Source organism: Crinia signifera, chromosome 12 (assembly GCF_055691185.1).
Source record: "Crinia signifera chromosome 12, ASM5569118v1, whole genome shotgun sequence".
In the NCBI taxonomy this organism is placed as follows: domain Eukaryota; kingdom Metazoa; phylum Chordata; class Amphibia; order Anura; family Myobatrachidae; genus Crinia; species Crinia signifera.
Genome location: NC_139228.1, coordinates 84497698 through 84522500, shown reverse-complemented (window position 1 = coordinate 84522500; position 24803 = coordinate 84497698). Strand labels below are relative to the sequence as shown.

The following is a 24803-nucleotide window of genomic DNA, read 5'->3' as shown; positions in this document are numbered from 1 at the left end:
CAACCTAGTGAGCGTATCCCGTCTGATAGTGCTCATATGACTAAACCCTTCCTTATTTTTAAAAATCATTATTTAAGAACAATTTATGGGAGCTTTAGAAGGATCGTCGGCAAATGATCCATAGTCCAGCTACGGAGATTTCCTGCTGCCTTAATATAGCAGAGTCTACAAAAGGAAGCGTACTGACAACAGTCAATGCCAAAAAAATAAATCATTATATACATACATATATTTTTTTATCATTATTATTATTTATTTTTCTTTCTTTTTTTTTTACACACACAAAACATGTTTGAGAATGTATAATAAAGGATGTTTATTAACAAAATGAAATGAGATTTTTGTTTATTTTTACATTAATATGTCAATAACCAGGAAATGTGTACGGAGACATCCTTTGTGATAATGATGTGACCTAATCTCATTTAAACCTAATGTTTTTTAGGTGATCGAAGAGCTCAATAAATTAATGGCCACCCTGAACAATTAAACTGCTGTCGGGCACCGATTATTGCAGATCACAAAACCCAAGAGTCTTTGTACAGCTGTATAGGACAGAATCATTAATGCAACTAATACACAGCTGACTATATAATGTTGTATGATTTATATTGACATATAAAGTATAAGGCGTGTCTATTGGTGGTCTGCAATCCTACCAACATTTATTTTGGGATTTCCCTTATAACTATTTCAAAAAATCAACATTTAATACTTGGCCCGCAACATTGTTCACACGAATATGTGAGAATAAGGGCTGTATTCAATCCGGGATTTCGTCTGTAGGAACGGGCGTGAACTCGACAATCCGTGGCCGTTTCCGACAAAACAGATCTGACTGGACTTAAAGTCGGATCTGGTTTGTCGGAATCCGCCTTTAATGTTGTTGGAAACGGCGGCCAAGATTGCAACACCTAGGGGGATATTCAGACACAGGGTTATGCCATACCAAGTTCCATTGTGCTCTATATACAGTCTTAGCGCAACTACCTCAACGTCAGCGCTGTGACTGAATCAGGCCTGAAGTGTGCGCCTGAGCGGTCAGTAGGAACACAGGGCGATGACATTCGCCTAGACGTTTATACTGGTTATACTTATCACATTTAAGCAGAAATCATGTAAGCGCTTCACACAAAAAAACTTGAGAAATAAGATGCACATTATTCAGTGTTATAAAGAGGACAAATTAAATATACAGACTACGCAGAAACACAACAGACAGAAGGAAGCTTGCAGACAAAGGGTACACAAAATGCAGATTCAATGGCACACTGCATATACTAAAGGGGTGGGTGGAGGGTCTTATATACGGCCTGAAGATTCCGCTCCTTTGCGGCTATTCCATTCCTTGCGTTCTCTTATCCACCCGGGTAAGGAACCCTTGGCCATTGACAGTGTAATCATGTATTGCTTTCTCTCGTCTCACTTGCTGCAGAATGGAAAGTTGCTGCAATTCTTTGGGAAGCGCTGAGCAGATCTGTAGATGGAGAATCAGCAAACGTCGGATCCTTTGACATTACACAAGAATCATACAATTACATTTTCACCAATTAAACTAGTATGAATTCAATCATTAAAAAAACGTAGACTAGAGATGAAACTTCTGTGCCAAGGTAATAAATATCCAGGAAAAAAATATCCAGACTAATGGGGTGATTCAGGTTGGTTTGCAAAGCACATTTGGTTTGCTACTGGTCAAAACCATGTGCACTGCTGGTGGGGCAGATGTAACATGTGAAGAGAGTTAGATTTGGGTGGAGTTTGTACTTCAAACTGATATCTATATTGCAGTGTAAGAATAACGCAGCCAGTATTTACCCTGCACAGAAACAAAACAACTCACCCAAATCTAACTCTCTGCACATGTTACATCTGCCCCACCTGCAGGCAGCATGGATTTGACAATTAGCAAACCAAATGTGATTTGCAAACCAACCTGAATCACCCCCTTAATTGTGTGCATATTCCAGGGGCGAAGTAGGTGTTGTTGGTATCCGATCGACAGTAACTAGGGTCGATCACCATTGGTCGACATGTTTTCACTTTTTTTTTTGTAAATAGACGTACTCTTACTTCACGATCCAAGCGTGCGACGAGTTCACAAAAAAACCATAGCAAACTTATGTCAACATTTTGCAGATGTTGACCATTTTCAAGTGCCGACCTATGACTGCCGACCAATAGTGGTCATCCTAGACACTGTCGACTATACCACAACCGTTTTGTTGTCAACATTCAAGATCTAAATTCCATGTTGACAGGTAGTACATGTCGACATGCTCATGATGTTGACAAGCACAATGTCGACTTGAAACATGTCAACTTTGACAAATTCAACCTTTTAAAAATGTTGGCAATCATTGTTAATTTAAACGTACATGTTTTGAAATTTACGACCATAGGAACAGAACGTACAGAACAAACAAGAGACCTGACCAATGTGTAGCAATGCCGGGAATATAATAAATGTGCCAAGGCTAGCAGGTACCACATCAGAAGACATAGGAAGGAGAGAAACTGGGGCAACTACTGTCAGGTTTTCAGGGCTTTGTTTGCGTTGGACAGTCAGAGTCTGAACAAGGACTTACTTTGGGAGACTTTGCGTGGGGGTGAGGATTGAAAACCATGCCACAGGCGGGAGACATTTGGGGGACCCCATAGGGAAGTTATAAGAAGATGACATGCTGACCAATTTTGGTGCAAGGCTGAGCGAACGGTCTGGGGAATGGAGGCTGCATTACCAATGGTCAGACCCACTGTGTGTCCATGAGACAGCAGCAGGGAGGAGCATCAGTAATAATTATTCACACAGAGCAGGACACAAGTAACACCCCCTCTTCACCCTCAAAAAAAAAAACAGGGGCAGCTGGGAAGCGTGGCTCAGGCAGAGCTTCCTTGGAGTGCTGCAGCGCGGTTGTGTGTGAGAGCACAGAGAGGAAGCTACCAGCCAGGTTCTATTAGTACTTGAGCTTCTCTGAAGTGAATGTCAGGTGATCGGAGGAGCGGTAGCTGAGTGACCAATCCAGAGAACAGGGGGCTGAGACGGTAAAGTGGACTTTCCTCCGCTGCAGGCAAGCGGTGGTTGTGTTACAGAGAAGGCCCAGAACAGCAGTGGGGTGGATCTGAGCCTTTAGCAGATTCCAGCAAGTGCATCTGCAGGCAGCCAATCAGGAGCCGCCGCTGCAGCAGATTCAGTCTGGTTCTCGGTCACCGCAGCTCTCCTGCTCCTCGGCTAAAAGGCAGACCGTGTCACTGGGGACCCATTCATTTAGTAAAATGGAGTCACGGGTCCACATCTGAGGGTAAAATAAGGCACAATAGGGGGTATTTCTGAGCACTGCCGATGTTACAAACAAATAAGGATATTATAATGATATATTAATTACTTCTTTAGATCCACAGAACTGAATATTAACTAGCTATAAAATGGCAAAACAAATGTGTGTATCACAAGACAACAAACCTAAAGCTGGCCATACATCTACAGATCGATTGTCAGATTCGGCTGGTTGGAACAAAATCCTGGTAATGGATGAAAGCAAATGACAGTTGACCATTTGCTTTGAATTGCAGGAAAACTGCCAAAAACGGTCATTCCGATATTACCAGGTTTTTGTTCCAACCAGCCCAATCTGACAATCGATCTGTAGATGTATGGCCACTTGACATTACAATTCATCCTACCTCAGCGCTGGCCAAATCATCCGCCGCTCCTTGGCTAAAAGTATTTAAATACCCATCAACCAACGATGTGAAATCAGCCAACATGCCATCCAGCATTGCTAGGCGCAGAGCCAAAAGGTGCAAGACTTCCAGAGCCAACACTTTAAGCAAGTGTGTAGACATTGGACGATCAAGCCATATATTGGGGTTCTCCTGTATAGGAAAGTAAGGGGCATGACGTTACAATCACAAAACAGAACATAACGAGTGTAAATTGATCATCAGCGACAAGATAAAAACCAAAAGGTATCCTTAAAGAATAACAAGCAAACACATTTTCTAAAGGCATCTTTGGAATTTTGGGCCTGATTCACAGTTAATCGGATGACTGCACATGCGTGAGCCAAAACAGCAACAACATTTTTTCCTGTGGGGACCAATGTGTTTTGCCCTGTGGGGATCTCATGGTCCTATGTAGTGAGCCGCAAGGTATGAAGGCTGAAAATCACTGCTATAAGGAATGCAAATAAAAGTACATTTATCAATCAATCCCCATGAAAACGCTAAGTACGCTATGCACCAATGCCTGCCGAAGGCTGGCATCACAGGACGTCATTCGCCCACCCAGTCTTCGGGCAGGCACACGCACATACGTCAGTTCAGATGGACGTCTTTGCAAAGCCAGGAGAAATCATGTGCGGGTCGACTAATTACTTCTCCTGCAGCGGAGACGTGCAAGGGGACATGCTTGTGTTACACATCCCTGGTACTGAGGGAAATCGGCGGCTTACCAACCAGAGAATTCACCCCCAGAATGTGTTTATTAGACTAAGTTAATTGGAAACTTCCCATTGGTTAATGTGTCCCTGGCTGGGGTTGGAGGGATCATTTTAGTTTAGGGAAATTAGACTCGCCGCAGCTCTCCCTCCCTGAATAGGATAAATCCAGCGGTTCTAGGTTTCTCCATATTTCACCCCCAATTGAATACGCCGCTATATACCTTTCTTCACATCACACTACTATGAGGATATGCATCATTCTGATACGTACAGAACTGTGGCAGCTATTACAGCACACCACAATGCTACGGTTGCATCTCACCTTTATTAACGTTTGCTTGTCAGTCAGGAATGAGACTTGTGATGACGGCATGTTGAGATGTCGAGTCAAACATTCCTTAACGGAACATGTGCGGTTGGGCAGGAAGCCTCCGGTTTCCATGAAAAACAGGTATACATCCCCAACCTGATGGAGAAGTACAGACACAAATACAGGATTTTGTTCTGTTACTTTTGATATTACAACAACGTATGACAATGGTCCTGATTCAGATGCAATGCTGACGCAGCAGTGACGATGGTCAGTGATAGAACTGCAAGTACGCAAGTGTAGCAGATGCCCACACATTAACAAAGACGCTATCGCAACAGACTTAGCAACTGCGTAAACCAACACATCTGCAACGGAGATGCGAGGAACATCGACTCCCAGAGTGACACCATGGCCATGCAGAGTGGCCATGCGAGCGGAGAAGCTGCGATATCAATGAATGATAAACAAAATTTCATCCCTGTACTCTGTATATTATATATATCCCTGTACTCTGTATATCATATATATCCCTGTATTCTGTAATGCAGTGGTTTCCAACCCTGGTCCTCAAGTACCCCCAACAGTGCATGTTTTCCAGGTCACCCAGCAGGTGCCCTCATTATTCACACACATTTTAAAAGAGCCACAGGTGGAGCTAATTATCTCACCTGTGATTCTGTGTGGAGACCTGTAAAACGTGCACTGTTGGGGTACTTGAGGACCGAGGTTGGGAACCACTGCTGTATATCATATATATATCCCTGTACTCTGTATATCATAACTTCAGCTGCAATATGGTAAAACAGATACTGAAGCATTACAGATGATCCGCAGTATCGGCGCAGGTACAAAGGCTGCCAGTTTGTACCCTTGACAATTCGTACGGGTCCAAATTTGGCCCAGTTTTTTAAGTTGAGGGAGTCTGTGCAATGTGCATGTGCAAATCCCCTGTGCCAACACCTTCGGAGAGTATGACACTTGCCGAGGAGCTCAAACTGGCATTGCCCTGCAGTCGCCGGGGGCGACTGCAGGGGAATGCCCCATGAAACCACTGGGCATTCCCCGGGGAACACAGGCAGTTTGATGGCTGCATGGAGTGGGCGGTTAATGTCAGATTAAGTCAGCGCGCGCTACATTCGGACTGTAGCGGCCATCTCAAAAGTAAGTACTGACTTCAGAGCGAAGGCTGCAGAAATCATTCGATGGTCAGTGGGCGTTCCCATAGGCAAATTCCCCGGCCCGCCACTCTACTCCGCCTCCTACCGGACTTCTATGTGCGAGCACTGTGGGAACTGCTGCACGAGCGCATAAAAACTTTTGCGCATGCGCAAACACACAGGGGACCGATTGAATAAGAATAACCCCACAAAGCAGACTAATTGAGAGCGTTTATTGATTATAATATGAGCACCTACAATTTGGAATTCAAAGTGAAAAACTAGTAGAATTTCCTGATTTTTGTTATTAAAAAAATTTCGCCATCCATAAAAGCGGTCGCTGCCAAAAATTTGATTCCAGCCACAAGTAATGGCCACCATAAATGGCTGGAAAACGCCAGCACCCCTTCCCCTCCGAGGACCTTATTTTTGTAATTGAATACCCCAGTTATTGTGAGCGTAAATAACCAACGGACGAAAGTTTTAGTTTTGGTTTACCTCGTTCCCACTTAAATTCTCCCCAACCCCCTATTTATTTATTCTAGCTATTGATTTGTATTACTCCACAACGGTAGACAAACCTGTGTATCGAAGACATTGCTCAGAACCACCCCATATTGGTGGGACAGGACATCCCCCAGCCAGCGACAGTCATGGACAACCTAAGATGAAAAACCACAATGATATTTGACCACAACGAGGGGTAGGTGTGCAGATGGCCTATCGCACACCTTATATACCCACCAAGCCAGCGCATGGCAGCCTTCATGAGCTACATATTCCAGCTACATAACAGTTGTCTTATTACCTTTAGGATGCTTTTGTCTTCAAGCACCATTTGTAGCCCGTTCCTGAAAACCCCTGGCCCCAAGAGAAGGATGTCAAAAAGGTAAACGCATCTTTTCGTTGCCACCTGTCAAAGATGCAAATTCAAAACAATCAGCAGGCAAATAGAATGTCAATTTGACACTTTACAGTACGAAAAAAATCTTCTCATGTCCGGTTATTGGAAGGTGAAGGACAACTGGCCACATTTCAAGAACATCAAGAGCATGGGTCCTCAAACTGCGGCCCTCCAGATGTTGTGAAACTACAAATCCCAGCATGCCTTGCCACAGTTTTGCTATAAGGGAGTGTTAAAACTGTGGCAAGGCATGCTGGGATTTGTAGTTTCACAACATCTGGAGGGCCGCAGTTTGAGGACCCATGATCAAGAGTGATGTACGTTCATGGCCGAACAGGGTCCCAGTGGTGAAAATGGTTTTTACGCCAGAAGCCTTTATCCATTTGTTTGTGCTTTACCTAGATCACTCCCAAAATGTCTACGCAAAAAGTTCTACCAAGTGATAGCGGAAAGGAAATAACCAAATCTAGTGAGAGATCATCTCCCATTGCAAACCTTTGGCGGTGTAGCATTTCCATTTGTAGGAGTCAGGCCAGATTGGATGAGGTGGTGTTGGAGTGTGTGGTCTTGCGCTTACAGCAGGCATGTCCAAACTGCGGCCCTCCAGCTGTTGTGAAACTACACATCCCAGCATGCCTTGCCATAGTTTTAGCATTCCCTAATAGCAAAATTGTGGCAAGGCATGATGGGACTTGTAGTTTCTCCTGGGAAATGGAGATCTTCTGGGCCATATTCCACTATCGGAGGTCCGGTTCTGGGCCCAATTATTTAGCTATAGAAAATGCGGTACAAAAAGACACTGGCGTTTTGAGATGGCTGATGGCAAACATTCTACCTGTGCCTCATCCTCTTATATGAAGTTGTCCAAAATAACGAAATATAATAATCTATAATAACAGCCATTGGCCTTCGCATTGTACATGGAACTGACCTGGCTCATGAGGGGTCATGCTGCACTACTGTTGTGTAGTGCGATATATGGCTTCGGACCCATAAAGTTCCCATATCATATTTCTTGTGTGTGTTCTACCCTGACCCTCACTTCGGGACAAATGCACTAAGCATCAAAAAGTGATAAAATGGAGAGTGATAAACAGCCAGCCAATCAGCTCCTACTTGCCATGTCACAGTCTGAGTTTGAAAAATGACAGGTAGGAGCTGATTGGCTGGTTGTTTATCACTCTCCATTTTATCACTTTTGAAGCTTAGGGCTTTATTCTAGTTCACTCTTTCTGACAAAATCCTTCTTAGATGGACAAAACCATGTGCACTGCAGGGGGGCAGATGTAAAATGTGCAGAGAGAATTAGATTTGGGTGAGTCATTTTGTTTCTGTGCAGGGTAAATACTGGCTGCTTTATTTTTACACTGCAATATAGATCTCACTTTGAAGTAAAACCCCACCCAAATCTAATTCTCTCTGCACAGGTTACATCTGCCCCACCTGCAGTGCACATGGTTTTGTCCATCTAAGAAGGAATTTGTCAGAAAGAGTGAACTAGAATAACCCCCTTAGTGCATTTAGCCCCTCATGCGTAGGCCCCTGGCAGGAATAAACACGCCTGCATTTAGGCAGATCCACCCCCAAACCCCCTGGTGCTGGGGGTGTACAGCAGACATCAGCCATAGTCCGAATTCAGACCTGTGGGAGTAGGTCTGAATCAGGCCCTTTATCACCTGCTATGAGACAGACGGATAATAACACTGTAATGAATCCCTATGGGGCGTTTGTCATACCTCCCAGTCTCTAGAACAGGGGTAGGCAATAGGCGGCCCTCCAACTGTTGTAGAACTACATATCCCAGCATGCCCTGCCATAGTTCTGCTATTTGGCCATGATAAAACAGTTGCAGGGCATGATGAGATGTGTAGTTCTATAATATCTGGAGTGCTGCTTATTGCCCACCCCTGCTCTTGAAGCTAAAGCGGAGTTTGGTTGCATTACGCAGAGACGGCTCATGTCCATTCCCGCTGTGGTATTTCCCAGTATCCATCGCTGCCACGTACCACAATGCATTCCTGGAGAAACCACATTAAGAACTAGTACGGCTGATGAAATCTGGGCAAGGGAAATGTCTATTCTTGTAAGGAATATTACGGTCCTCTTGTTTCTAAAGCTCTGACGTATTACACTATGCTGCACACTGAGGGGACTATTATACAAATCAATGATGTAATCACATGAAACTAAACCTAGGCCATAAAAAGCACAAACAGTATTGCTCTGACCAATCAGTAATTGTTGGTATTTTGTACATGCAGCGTGTCTGACAAATCCTCCAGATCAGCCACATGTGGCAGCATATGAAGCACTGTGGCGGCCTGCTCAACATTCCCGCTCTTCCTTCACAGGATAAAAACACAGTAACGTCCTATCATTAATGCAGATATCTCAGTATATAGCTACGTTTTCTGATGCGTCTCCGTGTGTAAAAACAAAATGGCTGATCGTCCGACAGACATTTTATGTCACAGTGTCTGCCCAACTTTAGATCAAAGAGGTAAATCTTATTTATTAATGACAAAACACAAATCTCTAAAGCAGTGGAACCAGACTGGGGATTACTATAAACGGGGCATTTTTTCAAACCCAGGAATTGGGATTAAAAAATGCTCGATCCCAAGATTCCCAGGATTGACATCCCTAAACAACCGCCCCCTGTCCACCACATTGACTTACTTGGGGGAGCAGTGAAGAAGGGCAGGCAGCAGCAGAGTGGAGGAGATGGAGGTGGGTGTGATGCTGGAAATGCCTGTGGGAGGCTGGGAGAGGTCAGATGGAGGAGGGTTCCGGCAGTGGAGGCACAGCGGTGCGGCCTGCGCAGCATGACCTATGACCAAGTTACGCTGGGTCGGGAACAGCTGGGCAGCGTCTGAAGGGGCTCACATGCTGCCAGGCATTAGATTGCACATGCGCAGTCTAGTCACGAAATCCCAGGATTGGAATCCCACACATTTTAGGGCCAAACCCCGGGCTCCCACCGATGCTGGGATTTGTTCGGTCGATAATTATCCCACCTGCTACCACAGATAGACATGACCCATACTTGTCTACATGTGAGAGAGCATCTCAGGGAGATTGTGAAGGAGACACCTAGAGGCGCGGACATGTACTGCGACATGCAAGTCATATAATGGACTTGCCTCTAAATGTACATGAGCCCCAAAGCAGTCAGTAAGATCCACTGTACTTATTACAGAAGTCACTGACACGTGTCAGGGCTTGTATTGTGTTTTACATTTAAGTGGCCATTAAAAACCTTATTTAAAAAGCATGAAACCATCGGAATCACTGGGGCAGATGTATTAAGCCTGAACAAGAGATAAATGCCAGGGTGATAAAGAGAGATAAACGGTTTTGCCCATTTTGAGAACAAGGGGCACATTCTGGTTGGTTTGCAATAGAAAACGCCTTCTTTAATGGACAAAACCATGCTGAACTGCAGGTGGGACCGATGTAGATTTGGGTGGGTTATTTTGTTTCTGTGCAGGGTAAATACTGGCTGCGTTATTCTTACAGCGCAATTTAGATTTCAGTTTGAACACACCCCACCCAAAATGTAATTCTCTCTGCACATGTTACATCTGCCCCACCTGCAGTGCATATGGTTTTGTCCAATTAAGGAGTTTGCTTTTGCAAAGAACCAGAATCACCCCCCAATCAGGTCTGAATTGGACCCTAATGCTGTGGACATACAGGGAGGGAGGGAGGGAGGGGCGGCGCGGTGAGGGAGCAGCATGGCCCTCATTCCAAGTAGAAATAGTCTGTGCTTAACAGTCTATACCTCCATTCAATTCCGATGCCGCGCAGATCGCACTGTATGTCCACAGCTTCAGTGTGTGTGATGTTCCACTCCTTAGGAAACAGCAAACTGCCGTATTGTAACGGAATTGCTGTGTTTGGCATGTGACCCACTGTACAATTACCTACAGGTCAGTTATTACTAACAGATATGAGAAACTAAAAACATAAAAAGGATAGGCACAAAATGTATTAAGATAATAAGCCAGGATTGTCACTAAGCACACCTCAGATGTATCCCCCAAATGCCCAATACTCAGTCAGTGCACCTTCAGTTCCTATTACATTATTGCCAGTGGAAATAGCCCGTCTCTATTATCTCAGCATTATTTCCTTAAATCACAGAAAGACCGAGGAGCAGGATGGGTCCGCTGCGGAAGTCAATTATATACTTTTTTGCATGTTTCATTTTCAACTAATTAAATCAACACATCCCATCAACTTTTCGATCAGTTGTTTTAAAACACATTTCCATCCATAAGAGATAAGGTGATAATACATTTTATATTTCAACAAATTTTATCACAGTTTGAATTGCCTAGATGTCATCATCAGCTCCTTAGCATAAATAACGCGTCACAATCAGCATGTGATGTCACAATGCCCAGTGTAAGCAGAGAACACCTCTGACCAACCATTTGGAATCATTTGCTGCCTTGGACTGACCCAGGAAGCATCATTCCCAACGTGCTGGAAACAGACCGTTATTATTGGATTATTATTGGCAATCAGAACCACCACAGACCACAACCAGTGTCATAAAGAACAGGACACGGAATAACAATGTGGAATTGCCTGTCATTCCCGTGCTGCCGGAAGGTGAACCGTCCAGATGAAGAATCATCAAGTGGCGCCCAGCGCACGGCTACCCAGAACACAACCACTGGAGAATCTACTGAGAGACGCTCACTGATTGGGCGCTTCAGAAATTTCATCACTAAAAGAAGAAGACAGCGCATAAATGGCCAGGTCGATATTAGCCATCTCGTGCATGAGAGCCTGAAGACTTCACTGTCATGTGTTGATTTAACAGCCCACACACAGGTCTCACAGGATACCTTGGCCAAGGAGCCTGACATTGAGCCTGCTGAAGAAGAGCAAGACCTCTCACCACCTGAATCCAGGACGGTGCAGGCATCCACCAGCGAGCTGCTGGCCTGTCTTGCAGAGTACCTCTGTCGCAGGTGTAAGGAGAAGATAACACCAAAACTTCTTGTTGATTGGCTGATCGATATAGACATTTCCATCAATAAACTCGATCAGACCATGGGCTTCCTCAATCCGGCCAGTGTAATGTTTCTGTACATGCTCTGCCGTGAAGTGATGACATCCGAGCTAGACACTCAGAAGGAACTACTGGTATGGCTGTCAACATGCCTCTATATAGCCTATTCCTACATGGGTAGTGAGCTCGCCTACCCAATAAGGTATTTCCTAGTCTACAGCTCCAGTGAAGACTTTTGGAGCCGTGCCTGGTCTATTACCATGCAAATGAGTGCAAAGATGCTCCACTTCCATCCTGATCCCAAATATTTCCTCCAGCTCTTTGAGGATCTTATAGCTGAAGGTGGACAGCAGGACATTTCTGTTGCAATGATTTAAAGCAACAGCTCTGGCTTGGGAACCAAAAAGAGACCCACACACAGGCTTGGGAACCGAAGACAAAGAGACCCACATACAGGCTTGGGAACCGAAGACAAAGAGACCCACATACAGGCTTGGGAACCGAAGACAAAGAGACCCAAACGCAGGCTTGGGAACCGAAGACAAAGAGACCCACACACAGGCTTGGGAACCAAAGACAAAGAGACCCACACACAGGCTTGGGAACCAAAGACAAAGAGACCCACACGCAGGCTTGGGAACCAAAGACAAAGAGACCCACATACAGGCTTGGGAACCAAAGACAAAGAGACCCACACGCAGGCTTGGGAACCGAAGACAAAGAGACCCACACGCAGGCTTGGGAACCTAAGACAAAGAGACCCACACGCAGGCTTGGGAACCAAAGACAAAGAGACCCACACACAGGCTTGGGAACCAAAAAGAGACCCACATACAGGCTTGGGAACCGAAGACAAAGAGACCCACATACAGGCTTGGGAACCTGAGACAAAGAGACCCACATACAGGCTTGGGAACCTGAGACAAAGAGACCCATCCCATCCCATCCCACTTCCCCTCCCCTCCCCCCCCCCCCCCCACCCGTGGCTGTTATTGCATGGCTATCGGGCGTGGCCCCTTGGCGATGGGGTTATCAGTTCTTTAAGAATTGGTAGTGGCAGAGCCACCATGGACCAACGCAATATTCATTGTTAGTGTTACGTTACAACAGTGTAATGTGGGGTACACACCACGACGACCCGCTCACAATGCACATTGTGAGCGGGTCGTCAGTGTTTCTTCAGACCCGCTCACGATGATGCGGGGGGGCACCGTGAGCGGGTCCGATCTGATGGCGACCCGCACCCGGCAGTATGGTCGTTATTCAGATCCTACCTGCAGCAGGTAGGATCTGAATAATGACCGACCCACCCGCGGGACCGCGCATCGGATCGGTATCGGTCCACACCAAGACAGAAAAGGGCCCAATCACCACACAATCTACATCCAATTGGTCGGAATTGGATATAGATTGAGGGGATCGGGCCCTAGTCGTCCTGGTGTGTACCAGGCATAAATATGCTGTCAGACTCGCTGTGCGATGTTACGGACAACTTTCAACTTCATTTGTAAAACATCTCTTATTCCATATTAAATAACACAGAAATCACCACCAAGAGTTGTGCAAAGATCAGGGGCCATTTCTAGGCCATTTGGCTCCCAGTAAAAAGGATTACATTTCCAGCACTTTTATGTCCCAAATGTCAACATCATACCGGAAATTTCTCTCATAACTTCTGGAATTGCAGATTTGTTAAGAGGTTTTGGTACAAACTTGTATACTTCATAAACCTTAACTTTCCTATTAATATTTGCTTTAACCCTATACCACTTCTTTTCGGAAACTTTGATGCATGGTCCCTCACACCGTCACAGGTCCATCTGATTCCTATTTTAAAGCTCACTGTCACAGTGGCCAAGAAAACCATTTTAAATGCTTGGGATAAAAACTCATGTACCAACCGTAACAGAGGTGGAATCCGTACTCCTAAAATATATGTATTACGACAGATAGGATACCCCAGACACTCTCCTTCAGCCTCATGGACTCCCCGACCCCCCTCCCCAACCGCCCTGACCCCCACGCTTGCCGTCCGTACAGGAAGATGGCGCCGCTGATGGCTGCCTAGGAACTGTGCACTCAGCCATATGTAACCCCGTGTCTCCCGTGTGATAACTGTACTGTCTCTGCTATAACTGTTACCGACCAGTGGCGCCGCTGATGGCTGCCTAGGCGCTGTGCAGCTCGGTGGGTATGTGTTCCCCACATGTAATGTATGTAATGCCCCCCTCCCCGCTTGATGCTGCACTATAATCCGCAAAAAAATCCTAGTGTGCGCAAGCATACATGGCCAATAAAGTTGATTCTATTCTATTCCAATATACCCTCTTCACGATTCTACTCGGTTTGGGGACCATTCATCAAAAGCCGTGATCCTACCCTAAGAGATTATATTTGTAAGCTATTTGAGACAAACATCGATGAATGTGAATTCAATTATTATCAGTGCCACCTTACACCACACTGGAAAGCTATTGGAAACCCCTTCCCCCCTTCTTCTTCCCATCCCCCCCCCCCCCTCCCTCTCGTTTGAAAATGAATAATAAAAATGAAGATTCAACGCGTACACTGGTTATATTTCTGGTGCAGCGAAGTTTATTACTGTCATTATTTGCCAAGCGGATAGTTATTACCAGACTTTGTGTATTGATTTAGTGCATTCTCTCCACTCTATCGTGGTATCTGTACTTGCTCTGTTGTAACAATACATGTTGGGGGTTATTCTGATTCACTCGCAAAGGCACAATCACTCTAATGGACAAAACCATGTGCACTGCAGGTGGGGTTGATGTAACATGTGCAGAGAGAGTTACATTTGGGCGTTTTAATATTTTTGTGCAGGGTAAATACTGGCTGATTTATTTTTACACTGCAATATAGATATCAGTTTAAAGTACACCCCACACCCAAATCTAACTCTCTCTGCATAGGTTACATCTACCCCACCTGCAGTGCCCATGGTTTTGTCCATTAGAGTGATTGTGCCTTTGCGAGTGAATCAGAATAACAACCGTTGTGACAATGTTCTTGATTTCACGTTGAGTCTGAATAAACATAAAAAAAAAAAAGAGACCCATTGGGAAGACTTGGGGTTTGAGGGGGGAGAATCACCGTTTATGGGCTTCAGTAAACAGTCTATCAATCAGCAAAATGAAATCAGCCCCTGAATGTCTGACCTGCAGCCAGCACAGCTTTCCATGGCGACACAAGTTCATCCCCACTGCGCCTAGGCTCAGGACTTTCTGGCTCTGTAGATGTCGAATCTAATAAATTAATAATAAAACAGAGCTAACCATTACAGTATGTTTTGTTATTAACATCCTTACATTTATGTAACGCCGGAATATACAAATATACCAATAAAACATTACAAATGTAAGATAAATAAGGAATTTGCCGAATCAGGCACTCCATTAAGATGACAGTATTATAGGTTTATAAATGCCATCCTGTTTCTATATAAAATCACAGGGGAGAGAAGATATTACCCTCAGAAAGTCATATGCCATTATAGCGTTCACGCTAGGCTGTTTTAGCGGGGCGCTGCGCCCTGGCCGATTTTTGAAGAAAAAAATGTGCCCTGCCCTTCTAGCAGCGCCCCCCCTAAAACATCCTGCTGCCTGTCCACACCGGAAGCCCAGCGCCGCTGTAGATGCCCAGCCCGCCACCTTCCGCAGCTGCGGCGGCCGGACTGGCCCCCTTTTGTGATGTCGGCGGCAAATGTTGGTGGGTCCGGCCAGCCACCTTTCGCAGCTGCGGCAGCCGGACCCGCCCCTTTTTGTGATGTTGCCGGCCATACACGCCCCCTTTTGTGATGTCAGCGGCCGGACCCGTCCCCTTTTGTGATGTCGGCGGCCGCAACCCACCCCCTTTTGTGATGTCGGCAGCCAGGCCGGGCCCGGTCTGCTACCTTTATGCTGTCCCCGTGCAGCACCACCCTGCCTAGTTCCAAGAAGGAACACTACATTATACATAGCCATTTCTTCATATGGATTATTCATATTCTCAGAAACCTCAATTTAAGTTGACTACAGTTGAGGGGATACATACGGATGACCAGCAGTGGGGATACCGGCATTCAGAATACCGACGCTACCATCCCTGCTCTCGCCCCTCCCAACCCTTACCCTCCCTGCCCACAGCCAAGCCCCGTACACATGGGGCAACCTGCTCAAGTACGATCGCTCAGTGTCCCACAATGCTTTGTGCTGAATGACCGTGCGCAGCGGGGCTTTACCAACTCCGCCAATGTTTCACAGAGTTGGTGATTGTGGATTGCATTTGGACCCCCCCTCTAGAAATCCTGTGCTTGCCACTGGTGGGGGCAATACGGTTTCACAGCGAGACCTTACCGGATGGAGCGGGATTTTGTGATCTCAATGTTATTATATACTTTGCAGATACCATGTAATGCGTATGAACTGTAATAAATTAGGATCAGAACTTACTGCAGGGCCGAGCATGGGCTGAAACTGGTCTATCACAACGTAGTTTATCTCTTCGTCCTCAACTGAAACAATAAAATACACATACTTTACATGAGAAGCCCAAACATGGCGCCACATACGCAGCACTGGAACTTTATCAGCAGAAGCACTTTGGCTGGCCAATTAATAAATCATACCTGACGGTCTGGTTGTGAACGGTAATCTCTGACCAAAGTTCTTGTGCAATATCCAGACACAGAGCCGTATATAAAGCAGCACTGTGCACAGAGGAAGTCCGCATATTGACTTCCTTTACGCACTCTTTATGAAGCTCAATAGTGACCATGACCACCTACGACTACGAGAGCGGTCTGCTCAGGGCTGGATATCCTACTAGGCCTGTGAGGCACGGCCCTAGGGGCGCCACCTGCTACGGGTGGCAGCTGCTGGTTCCAGCGGCTCACCCCACACATCGCTGCCACCTGACATTCGACACAGTTGGCAGCGTTTTGCCCCAAGCTAAAATGGCCACGGGAGGGCTGCTGCTCCTCCCATGGTCCTTTGCGGAGCGTGAGTGACGGCTTTCACCTTTACTCGCGGCTCCCTTTACCGGACTCCACATCCGCAAGATAACCAAGCAACTGTGCGGAGCCTGTACAGTGCCAGGCCTGCCATCCCAGAGAAAAAAGTTGTGCCTGGGGGCGGCCTGGCCCCTAAATCTCCCCCTGGAGCTGCTTTTCCGGATGAAGCAGTGTCCTGAACCACTGTGTATGAGGGGTTTGTAGAATTTCGGTACAGGACACGGTCTTTGGAAGACCAGAAGCGCTGCAGATGACCTGTGGTGGGGGTTGGCACACGGCTGCAATACTCTGGTGTAATATTTGTTTAAATGACTGCTTCAGAATATTGGGCATGATTCAAACAGGTGAACGGAGCTGCCCGCATCCCCTCGCTGGAATGCGAGGGGATGTGTACGAGAACACATGCGGCCGAAGGGGAGACAAATCACCCGATGGTTGCTGACCATCGAATGATTCCTCTCCCCTTCGGTAATAAAAGTTAGCTAGAACTGACTTTTATTACCGCCGTAGATCACCGTAAAGGGGGTGGTGCTGACGCCATGCAGGCCTCGTCCTGCCAGTGTTCCCGGGGGACCAGCCCTTGCCCGCCCCCCAACAATATAAACGCCTCGGCAAGTGCGATACTCGTCAAAGGCACATGCGCAGAATCGAGCGCGCAACAACCTTCAACATCAGAAATGGGGCCGAAGCAAATATCGGGCTCCAATTGTACAACTTACTGGCAAAGTACTTGGGGTATGACTTAATGATACACGATTCTACAATCACGTACCTGCCCGTTTAATGGCCTGTAGGACACCGTCATAAATCCCGTGCGGAGCAGGTATATCAGGCTCTCTCATCTCCCGGGCCGGGGTCCCAGCATCATCAACGCTCTCTTGTAATAAGGTTTTAGCTCTGCAAGAAATAGGATAAAGAACCACTGACCCGCACTGCTGATACTTCATGGACTAGATCACAGGAGTGCTCACTCACACTGGGGGGCAAGGAGATCCACTGAGGGTACAAACGGTAATGTGAGCGGGCAAAGTTATAAGGCAGCAGGATGCCGACAGTTATATTGAACCAGGAGCGGCACAAGGGATGGGGGGGGGGGGGGGGGGGTGCGGGCCGAAACTCGGGTGTCACTTTTCCAGGGGGCGACACCACTGAGTGGGTGTGAGAATTGAGAAGGAGTGATGGTGCACATGTGGCAAAAAAAACGGGGGATAAGGTTGAAATAATTATAGAGACAATGGGCCTGATTCAGCCATGTTCCCAGAGAGCCGTATTCCACCACCGTGCGAACAGGTCAGTACACGCCCCCTACCCCACAAAATCCCACCTTGCAAATTGGTTTGCAGGGGCTGCGAATGGATGTGCACCATCCGTATCCGGCCGCCTACAGGAAAATCCATTCGATCTGAACTCATCATCGAATGACTTTTCCTCTGGTCCTTGCTGTTTTGCTGCCGCCGTGTAGCTCCCGGACACTCCCAAAGTTCCATTGGACACGCCCACGTTTTTTTGCGGGCACGCCCATTAAATGGCGGAATCCACACGTCCACCCCAACACTCACCCTGCGATCGGCTTACAAATAGAAATATCTGCGGCAGCCGCACAGTGTCCCAGAGATCGGCCAGTGTCCGGATTCGCAGCTAACCGATCAGGTCTGAATCGGGCCCCATATGATAAAGACACAGCGCAGTTACAATGTCACAACACCTACAATGGCGCAATAACGTTCGCACCTCAGCGATCATGTCTGAATCGCCCCCTTATTACAAAGATGTTTAGAACAATTCAGACCCGTTTGTTCAGGTTCCAATTCTGCCTCGTTTTCGATGGTGGGGGTCTGCAGTTGCGCAAACACCTTAGACAAGCGCCACACTCACAGAAGTGTTTGCTTAGTAAGGGGAGTGAAGGGGGCGGCACCGGGGAGCGCTGGGAGTTTCCCCTGAGAACGCAGGTGTGTTGATGCCTGTGTGGGGCTCGCGGCTGACATCACATGACGCCAGCACCCGCCTCAAATTCGGAGTACAGAGGCCATCTGACAGTATAGACTTACTTTTCAGACCGAAGGCTATAAAAATCCTTTACCTGTGTGCTAGGCTGGGATTGGACGCAGCCCAGCGTCTCAATCCGGCATTAAATCCAAATTATGCTCTAAAAATCGATTTACACTTTAACCCCTTGAGTGGTGGGTTTTTCTGGGGCGGGACATACCTACCAGGGCAGAAATACCCACCACAGACTGGGCACCACTCCTTCTCCTCCACCCCCCAGCTTCGCCATTCACAGCAATGACCAGGCGGCAGGCTCGGGGACGGGGTGCCACGAGAGGTGATGCGCCGAGACAGCCCGCGGCGGCAGCGCAGCTGAGGATGGAAAATTTCCGGCCATACCACCGAAGAGATTAAACACACAGATGTTAGTGCACTACCTGTCGTCAGCTGTATTTTCTGGCTCCTGACTTGTAGGACCGGATGATTCCTCTTGTGGTTCCACTACAGAGAAAACACATAGAGAACAGGTCAGCGGGAGCCTCATCTACTTCTTATTCTTCACTGGAATTAAACTACAGCAAATACCAATATATTACACCACGGCTGGGGAACTTCAGGCCTTCCAGCTGTTGGTGAACTATGCATCCCAGCATGCCCTGCAACAGTTTTAGCATGGCCAAATATCAAAACTGTAGCAGGGCATGCTGGGACGTGTAGTTCAACAGCTGGAGGGTCAAAGGTTCTCCATCATCCCTGCACTGCACAATGGATGTTTTGACAATATGTCATCGTGATTTGGTTGAAATGATATGTTACATCTTAACCTCTGGGGGTGCTCCTCCGGTATACGGACTTTGGTCGACACATTGTCAACATGCATTGGGTCAACATGTAGAAAAGATCAACATGCCTAAGGACGACATGGTTGGAAGGTTGACACAAACATTAGGTCGACATGGGGTTTTAAACCTTTTTTTGAGCGGGCGTGTGCTGACAGGCGGTATTTCATGCCCTACCATCCACTAGGACGTGGAGGGAGAATAGAAAAGTGCGCCCGAAGCATTGTGATCGCAGCGAGTCATGTGAGGGGACGCTACACACTTTTATGGTGACATGTCAACATTCAGGGGAGAGAAAAAAAAAACCCTGAAAACCCCCTGAAAACCCCATGTCGACCTTTTGACTGTCAACCTAGCCATTGTCGACCTTCCAACCATGTCAACCTTAGGCATGTCGACCTATTTCATGTGCCGGCCTAAGCCATGTCAACATTCAGTGGTCGACCCAATGCATGTCGACACAAGACTCCTACCAGCTCCTCCTGATGTTATTTATTAAACACAGGGCCTAGTTTATGTTTGTAAGTAAACCCATGGTGCCCTGCAGGTGGCGCTGATGTAATACAGGTTACACAATGCCAGATATATCGCCGTACAGTTGACCAGCAGATATATTGCTGGTCCGCTTTCCAGTGTGCACCAGCAATACGTTTGAACAACATTGTTTAATAGAGGAAGGAATGGATCCAAGTGTATAATCTGAGCAGCTAGAGTCAGGGTGGCGGCGCCTGAAAGGATATAGAGTGGAATCGTTGGGCTCTCCAGTACAGTAGTACAGTATACACTAGAGTTGCTGCGTCTGATGCATTTTACTTCCTGTTGCAGTTTACTTTAAAACAACTGGGAAATGTTAATCCTCTTTCTTAAGGCGCGATGGTACCCAATTCGGATGAAACCAAGCTGTGAAATCGTATTAAATCACACATGTAGACATCCCGTGCGCATCAGATCGGCGTCATGAGATCGGACGAGATGCACGTAACATTTGCTAAAACTTATGTGCAGCCCAGAATCGGGTGGGGGGCGGCAATGGGCGGGGGATGTCTGCTACCAGAGAGCCAGGCAGCACCAGAGGCCAGAGCAGCGCACTTTACACTGAGCCCATACAAATTAATAGGAATCAGCCCCCTCCGCCCGGCTCTTTGGTCGTGGGCATCCTCCCTCGACCGCCGCCCTCCCGGGAGTTGCATGTGATAAAACGCATGCGATTCATCACAAGCAAAACTTGGCACATGAAGTGCCTAATCGCATGTGACCCCTGCAGGGGAGCTGCCGGGACAATAAGGTCTGACTTGTCCTTTACTTCTAGGAAAACCAAAATAGGTTGTTAGTCGACAGGGGCAAGATAAAATTATGATGTTGGGCTTTTTTTTTTTTTTAAAGGGCAATCATTTACAAGGCATTGTTTTGCATTGTAAATGATCGTCCCTTTAAAAATAAAATGTCTAAGTTCAGCAGGCATCCCCCCACAGTCGAGGAACACGGACTTAATGAAATCCAACCGTGGAACGTACTTTTTAGCTTAAAGCCAAATGACGTGCAGAGAAAACAATATGGTGGTATGGTGACAGGAATTCATATCGCGGAAAAAAACAAAAATATTAAATGGGTGGTTTCTTCCAGCATATATAATATTACCTTTCAGGATGGTATGCCCAAAGAAGATTTTTGTTCCAGGCACTTCTCTCCCAGTTGCTAAATCTTTAACTAAAATAAACAAAAAGTTAAATAAAAATAATTAGGGGACATTTATGAGTTACATCCCTAAGGGACACAAAGGGGGAAATTTACTAAGATGTGTATTCTACTTCACATGTAGGGGGAAATTTACTAAAGGAAATTTGTAAAAAATAGGTGTATTTGTATCTAGAAATACACTTATTTTTGACATTTACTATCCCGAAAATACGGCAATTCGTATTGATAGCACATCAATACGAATACGAATTGCCGTATTTTCGGGATAGTAAATGTCAAAAATAAGTCTCTTTCTGGATACAAATACACCCATTTTTTTTTTTACAAATTTCCTTTAGTAAATTTCCCACATATTGTTGCTATGGGCAACCAATTATATCCTGACTACTATCTTCTAGAGCCTTGATGGCTAACCTTGACACTCCAGCTGTTGTTGAACTACACATCCCAGCATGCTCTGCATCCAATTTAGCGTGGCCAAAAGAGCAAAACTGAAGCAGAGCATGCTGGGATGTGTAGTTTAAAAACATCTGGAGTGTCAAGGTCAGCCATCAAGGTTCTAGAGGTTGGTTGCTATGGGCAACACTATCTCTTCATTTTTTTTTTTTTTTAAATTGTGAGTTTTTATTGAATTTTTCATTAAACAATAATAGATAAAACAAAACAAAATACAATACAATAAAGTAAAGAAAACAAATAAATTTCAAGTGTGTGTGGAGTCTTTACAGTCATGTCAGTACATCAGGTCATATATATTAGTAGATAATAGCAATGACAAACATAAATAGTATGATCCGTGGGAATATCATCATGTCAGGCATTAATAAGACAAGCATTGGAATAAGCCCTTATTACAGTAAATAAACCCTACTGTATAAAGTATGACAGGCTATGTGCTAGATTCTTGAATATATAACGGAGAAGACGTCCAGGGGTGCCAGACCTTTTCAAATTTAGCTGAACATTTACGGTTCTTGTACATGAATTTTTCATGTGAAATAGTAGTGTTAGCAAGCGCTATCCACATATGTATAGAGGGTGCATTAGGACTCATCCATGCCCTTGCAATACACACCCGGGCGAGCATGAAGAGATTATTCAGATAAATTCTCTGAAATTTGGAGAAAGTCTCCTCCATTCCTAATTCAAAGATACACAGACGGGGGTCTAGGGTAGGTATTTGCACCTCTGTACCTCTAATCCTATCAAGTACCTGACTCCAGTAAATCTGTAATTGTGGACAACTCCAAAGAAGGTGTCAAAAATTCGCCCCTTCCTCCCCGCATTTGGGACACTCGCCACTTGCAGTACCCCCAAGTTGAAGCAGCCTATGTGGAGTCCAGTAGACCCGATGCAAAATATACATTTGGATCTGCTGGAATCTGGCATACGCCGTGGCTCGCCTAGGTGACCCGCACATATAGGACCAGTCCTCGTCATCCAAGGGTCCCAGGTCTACCTCCCATCTACCCCGCAATGCATCCAGCTGGCCAGTCCCGGCAAAGGTGAGGAGAACGGAGTATAGAGCAGAGACCCTTCTCCGGTCTGGGAGTTCACGGACCAATGTGCGAACCGGGCTGTCAGCTAGGTCAGGGGCAGTGTCCCTCCACTGCGTGTTTACCGCATGCCTTAACTGTAGATATTTATAGAAAAAATGTCTTGGGATACCGTGCGTGTTTTGCATCTGTTCAAAAGAGCATAGCACACCCTCTCGATAAATGTGTCCAATTTCAGTGACCCCATATTCCACCCATTCCCTACCCGTTCCCAACTTGCAGAGTTCAGGGAAATCTCTGTTACGCCATATGGGCGATCTGGAGTCCGTGACCTGGCCGCCTCTCACCATATCTCTTCATTTTTAGAAGTTTTAGTAAATGTACCCCTTAGGGGGGGTATTCAATCTGAGCTCTATTTTCCCGCTGGGGGAAATCGCGTCCGCCGTCTATTCAATTCTGCCCCTTCCGACAGCACTGGAGGCAGATTCCGACAAGACAGATCAGACTTTAAAATGTTTTGAGAGAAACGGCCGTGGATTGTTAAATTCGCGGATGTTTTCCGGCAATCCGCAGCAGTTTTCGCCGACATGCCCACTTTCCAACACTGGACCACTGGAACATTGAATTCCCGCTGTCAAACAGTGAAAACTGACGTTCCGACAGTCGGAATCCCGGGTTGAATCCCGCCACTCTGACCTATTGCTTTTTCCTCTACTTCCCGCTAATAGTTACCTCAGCCAATGCCACCGCCTCTTTCTGTATGGGTGGTATAAGCTCACAGCCTATTGGACGGTGCAATAGTCTTCTCCAAGCTACTTGTGGACTGTATGAGATATATAATTCCGCTTGCATCTTCGGTATACAGAACGTTAGATCTATATGGCTGACGTCAGCGTATCGGTCATTTGTTTTGTATAATTACCTTTTCTTAAAAGGATTGTACGACTGGCATCGATACTCATTGGCACGCCCTGAAAGCATCCATTGATGGTTGTAAATTTCATCATCTTCCCAATGAACTTGGTTAGGAAGCCGGTATCCGTTACTACCTCCATGCTGAACGTGTATTACCCTAGGGAACAAAAACAATGTATCAGCTCATGTGTGTCGGCCTAACCCAAAGCTGACTAGAGATGTGCGGATCCGGATTTACCCGGATCTCAAAACGGCATCTTATTGGCTGTCAAAAACATGACAGCATATAGCCAATAAGATCCAAATCCGGATCTGCGCATCTCTACTTATATGATCCACACCCAAAGTCATAACGATAAAAAAGAGAAAGTAAGTTTAGCCATATGCCCTAGATTAGCCCATGCCCATTTCTAGCTTATTTTTTTTTTTAAATATAATCTTTATTCCTTTTCAATCTTTCATACATTCAAGTAACATTTACAAAGTCTTAAAAAAACAGGATTTATACATTTATAGCTGTCAAAAATGTCACAAACATATTACAACAGTCCCATTTCTAGCTTATTTGGTTAAAACTATTTTTGTCAAAAAAAAAAAGTTTTCCTGCAAGATTTTATTTTTTCATAGTTTTTGGGGGTGGGGTATTCAATTAGCCTCCATTTTTCTCACCTTAAACAATATGAATTCTGGGGTAAACACACATTCTGTGTTAAGTTCACAGACCTATGGCTTTTTCGTGACTGAAAACTGGCATTTATCTGGGTTTTTTATGTTTTTGGTTTTTTTCTACAAGCTTACTGAGCTCCAAAAAAAAATAAAAAAACTCCCTAATAAATGCCAGCATCGGGCTGATTTCCATGCTAATTGTATAGCCCCAGGGAATCAATTAGTCCGTTGTAATTTGCTGCTAACTGTATTCCCCCTTTAGGCTGATTACATTAACTGCACGAGATCATATTAATCCACTGGGCTCCTACATTGTGGATCCACGCTCTGTAATATTCTGGTGAATTTATACT

General features: G+C 45.8%; 1 protein-coding gene across 2 annotated transcripts in view; it reads right to left on the bottom strand.

The window, feature by feature from the left end:
* Positions 1-301: 301 nt before the first annotated feature.
* Positions 302-24803, bottom strand: part of EXD1 (exonuclease 3'-5' domain containing 1) — a 39850-nt gene continuing 15348 nt past the window's right edge. Inside the window, exons 2-12 of one of the 2 annotated variants that reach the window (XM_083166366.1) lie at positions 23792-23941; positions 21314-21382; positions 19274-19337; positions 17623-17747; positions 16291-16352; positions 15019-15105; positions 6721-6825; positions 6494-6574; positions 4765-4908; positions 3685-3876; positions 302-1508 (exon numbers count right to left, since the gene is read on the bottom strand). In XM_083166366.1, coding sequence (XP_083022492.1) covers positions 1401-1508; positions 3685-3876; positions 4765-4908; positions 6494-6574; positions 6721-6825; positions 15019-15105; positions 16291-16352; positions 17623-17747; positions 19274-19337; positions 21314-21382; positions 23792-23924 — 1170 coding nt within the window. In that variant the 5' untranslated portion in view covers positions 23925-23941 and the 3' untranslated portion in view covers positions 302-1400. The remainder of the gene's footprint in view (positions 1509-3684; positions 3877-4764; positions 4909-6493; positions 6575-6720; positions 6826-15018; positions 15106-16290; positions 16353-17622; positions 17748-19273; positions 19338-21313; positions 21383-23791; positions 23942-24803) is intronic. The other variant, XM_083166365.1, reaches the window with a different exon arrangement.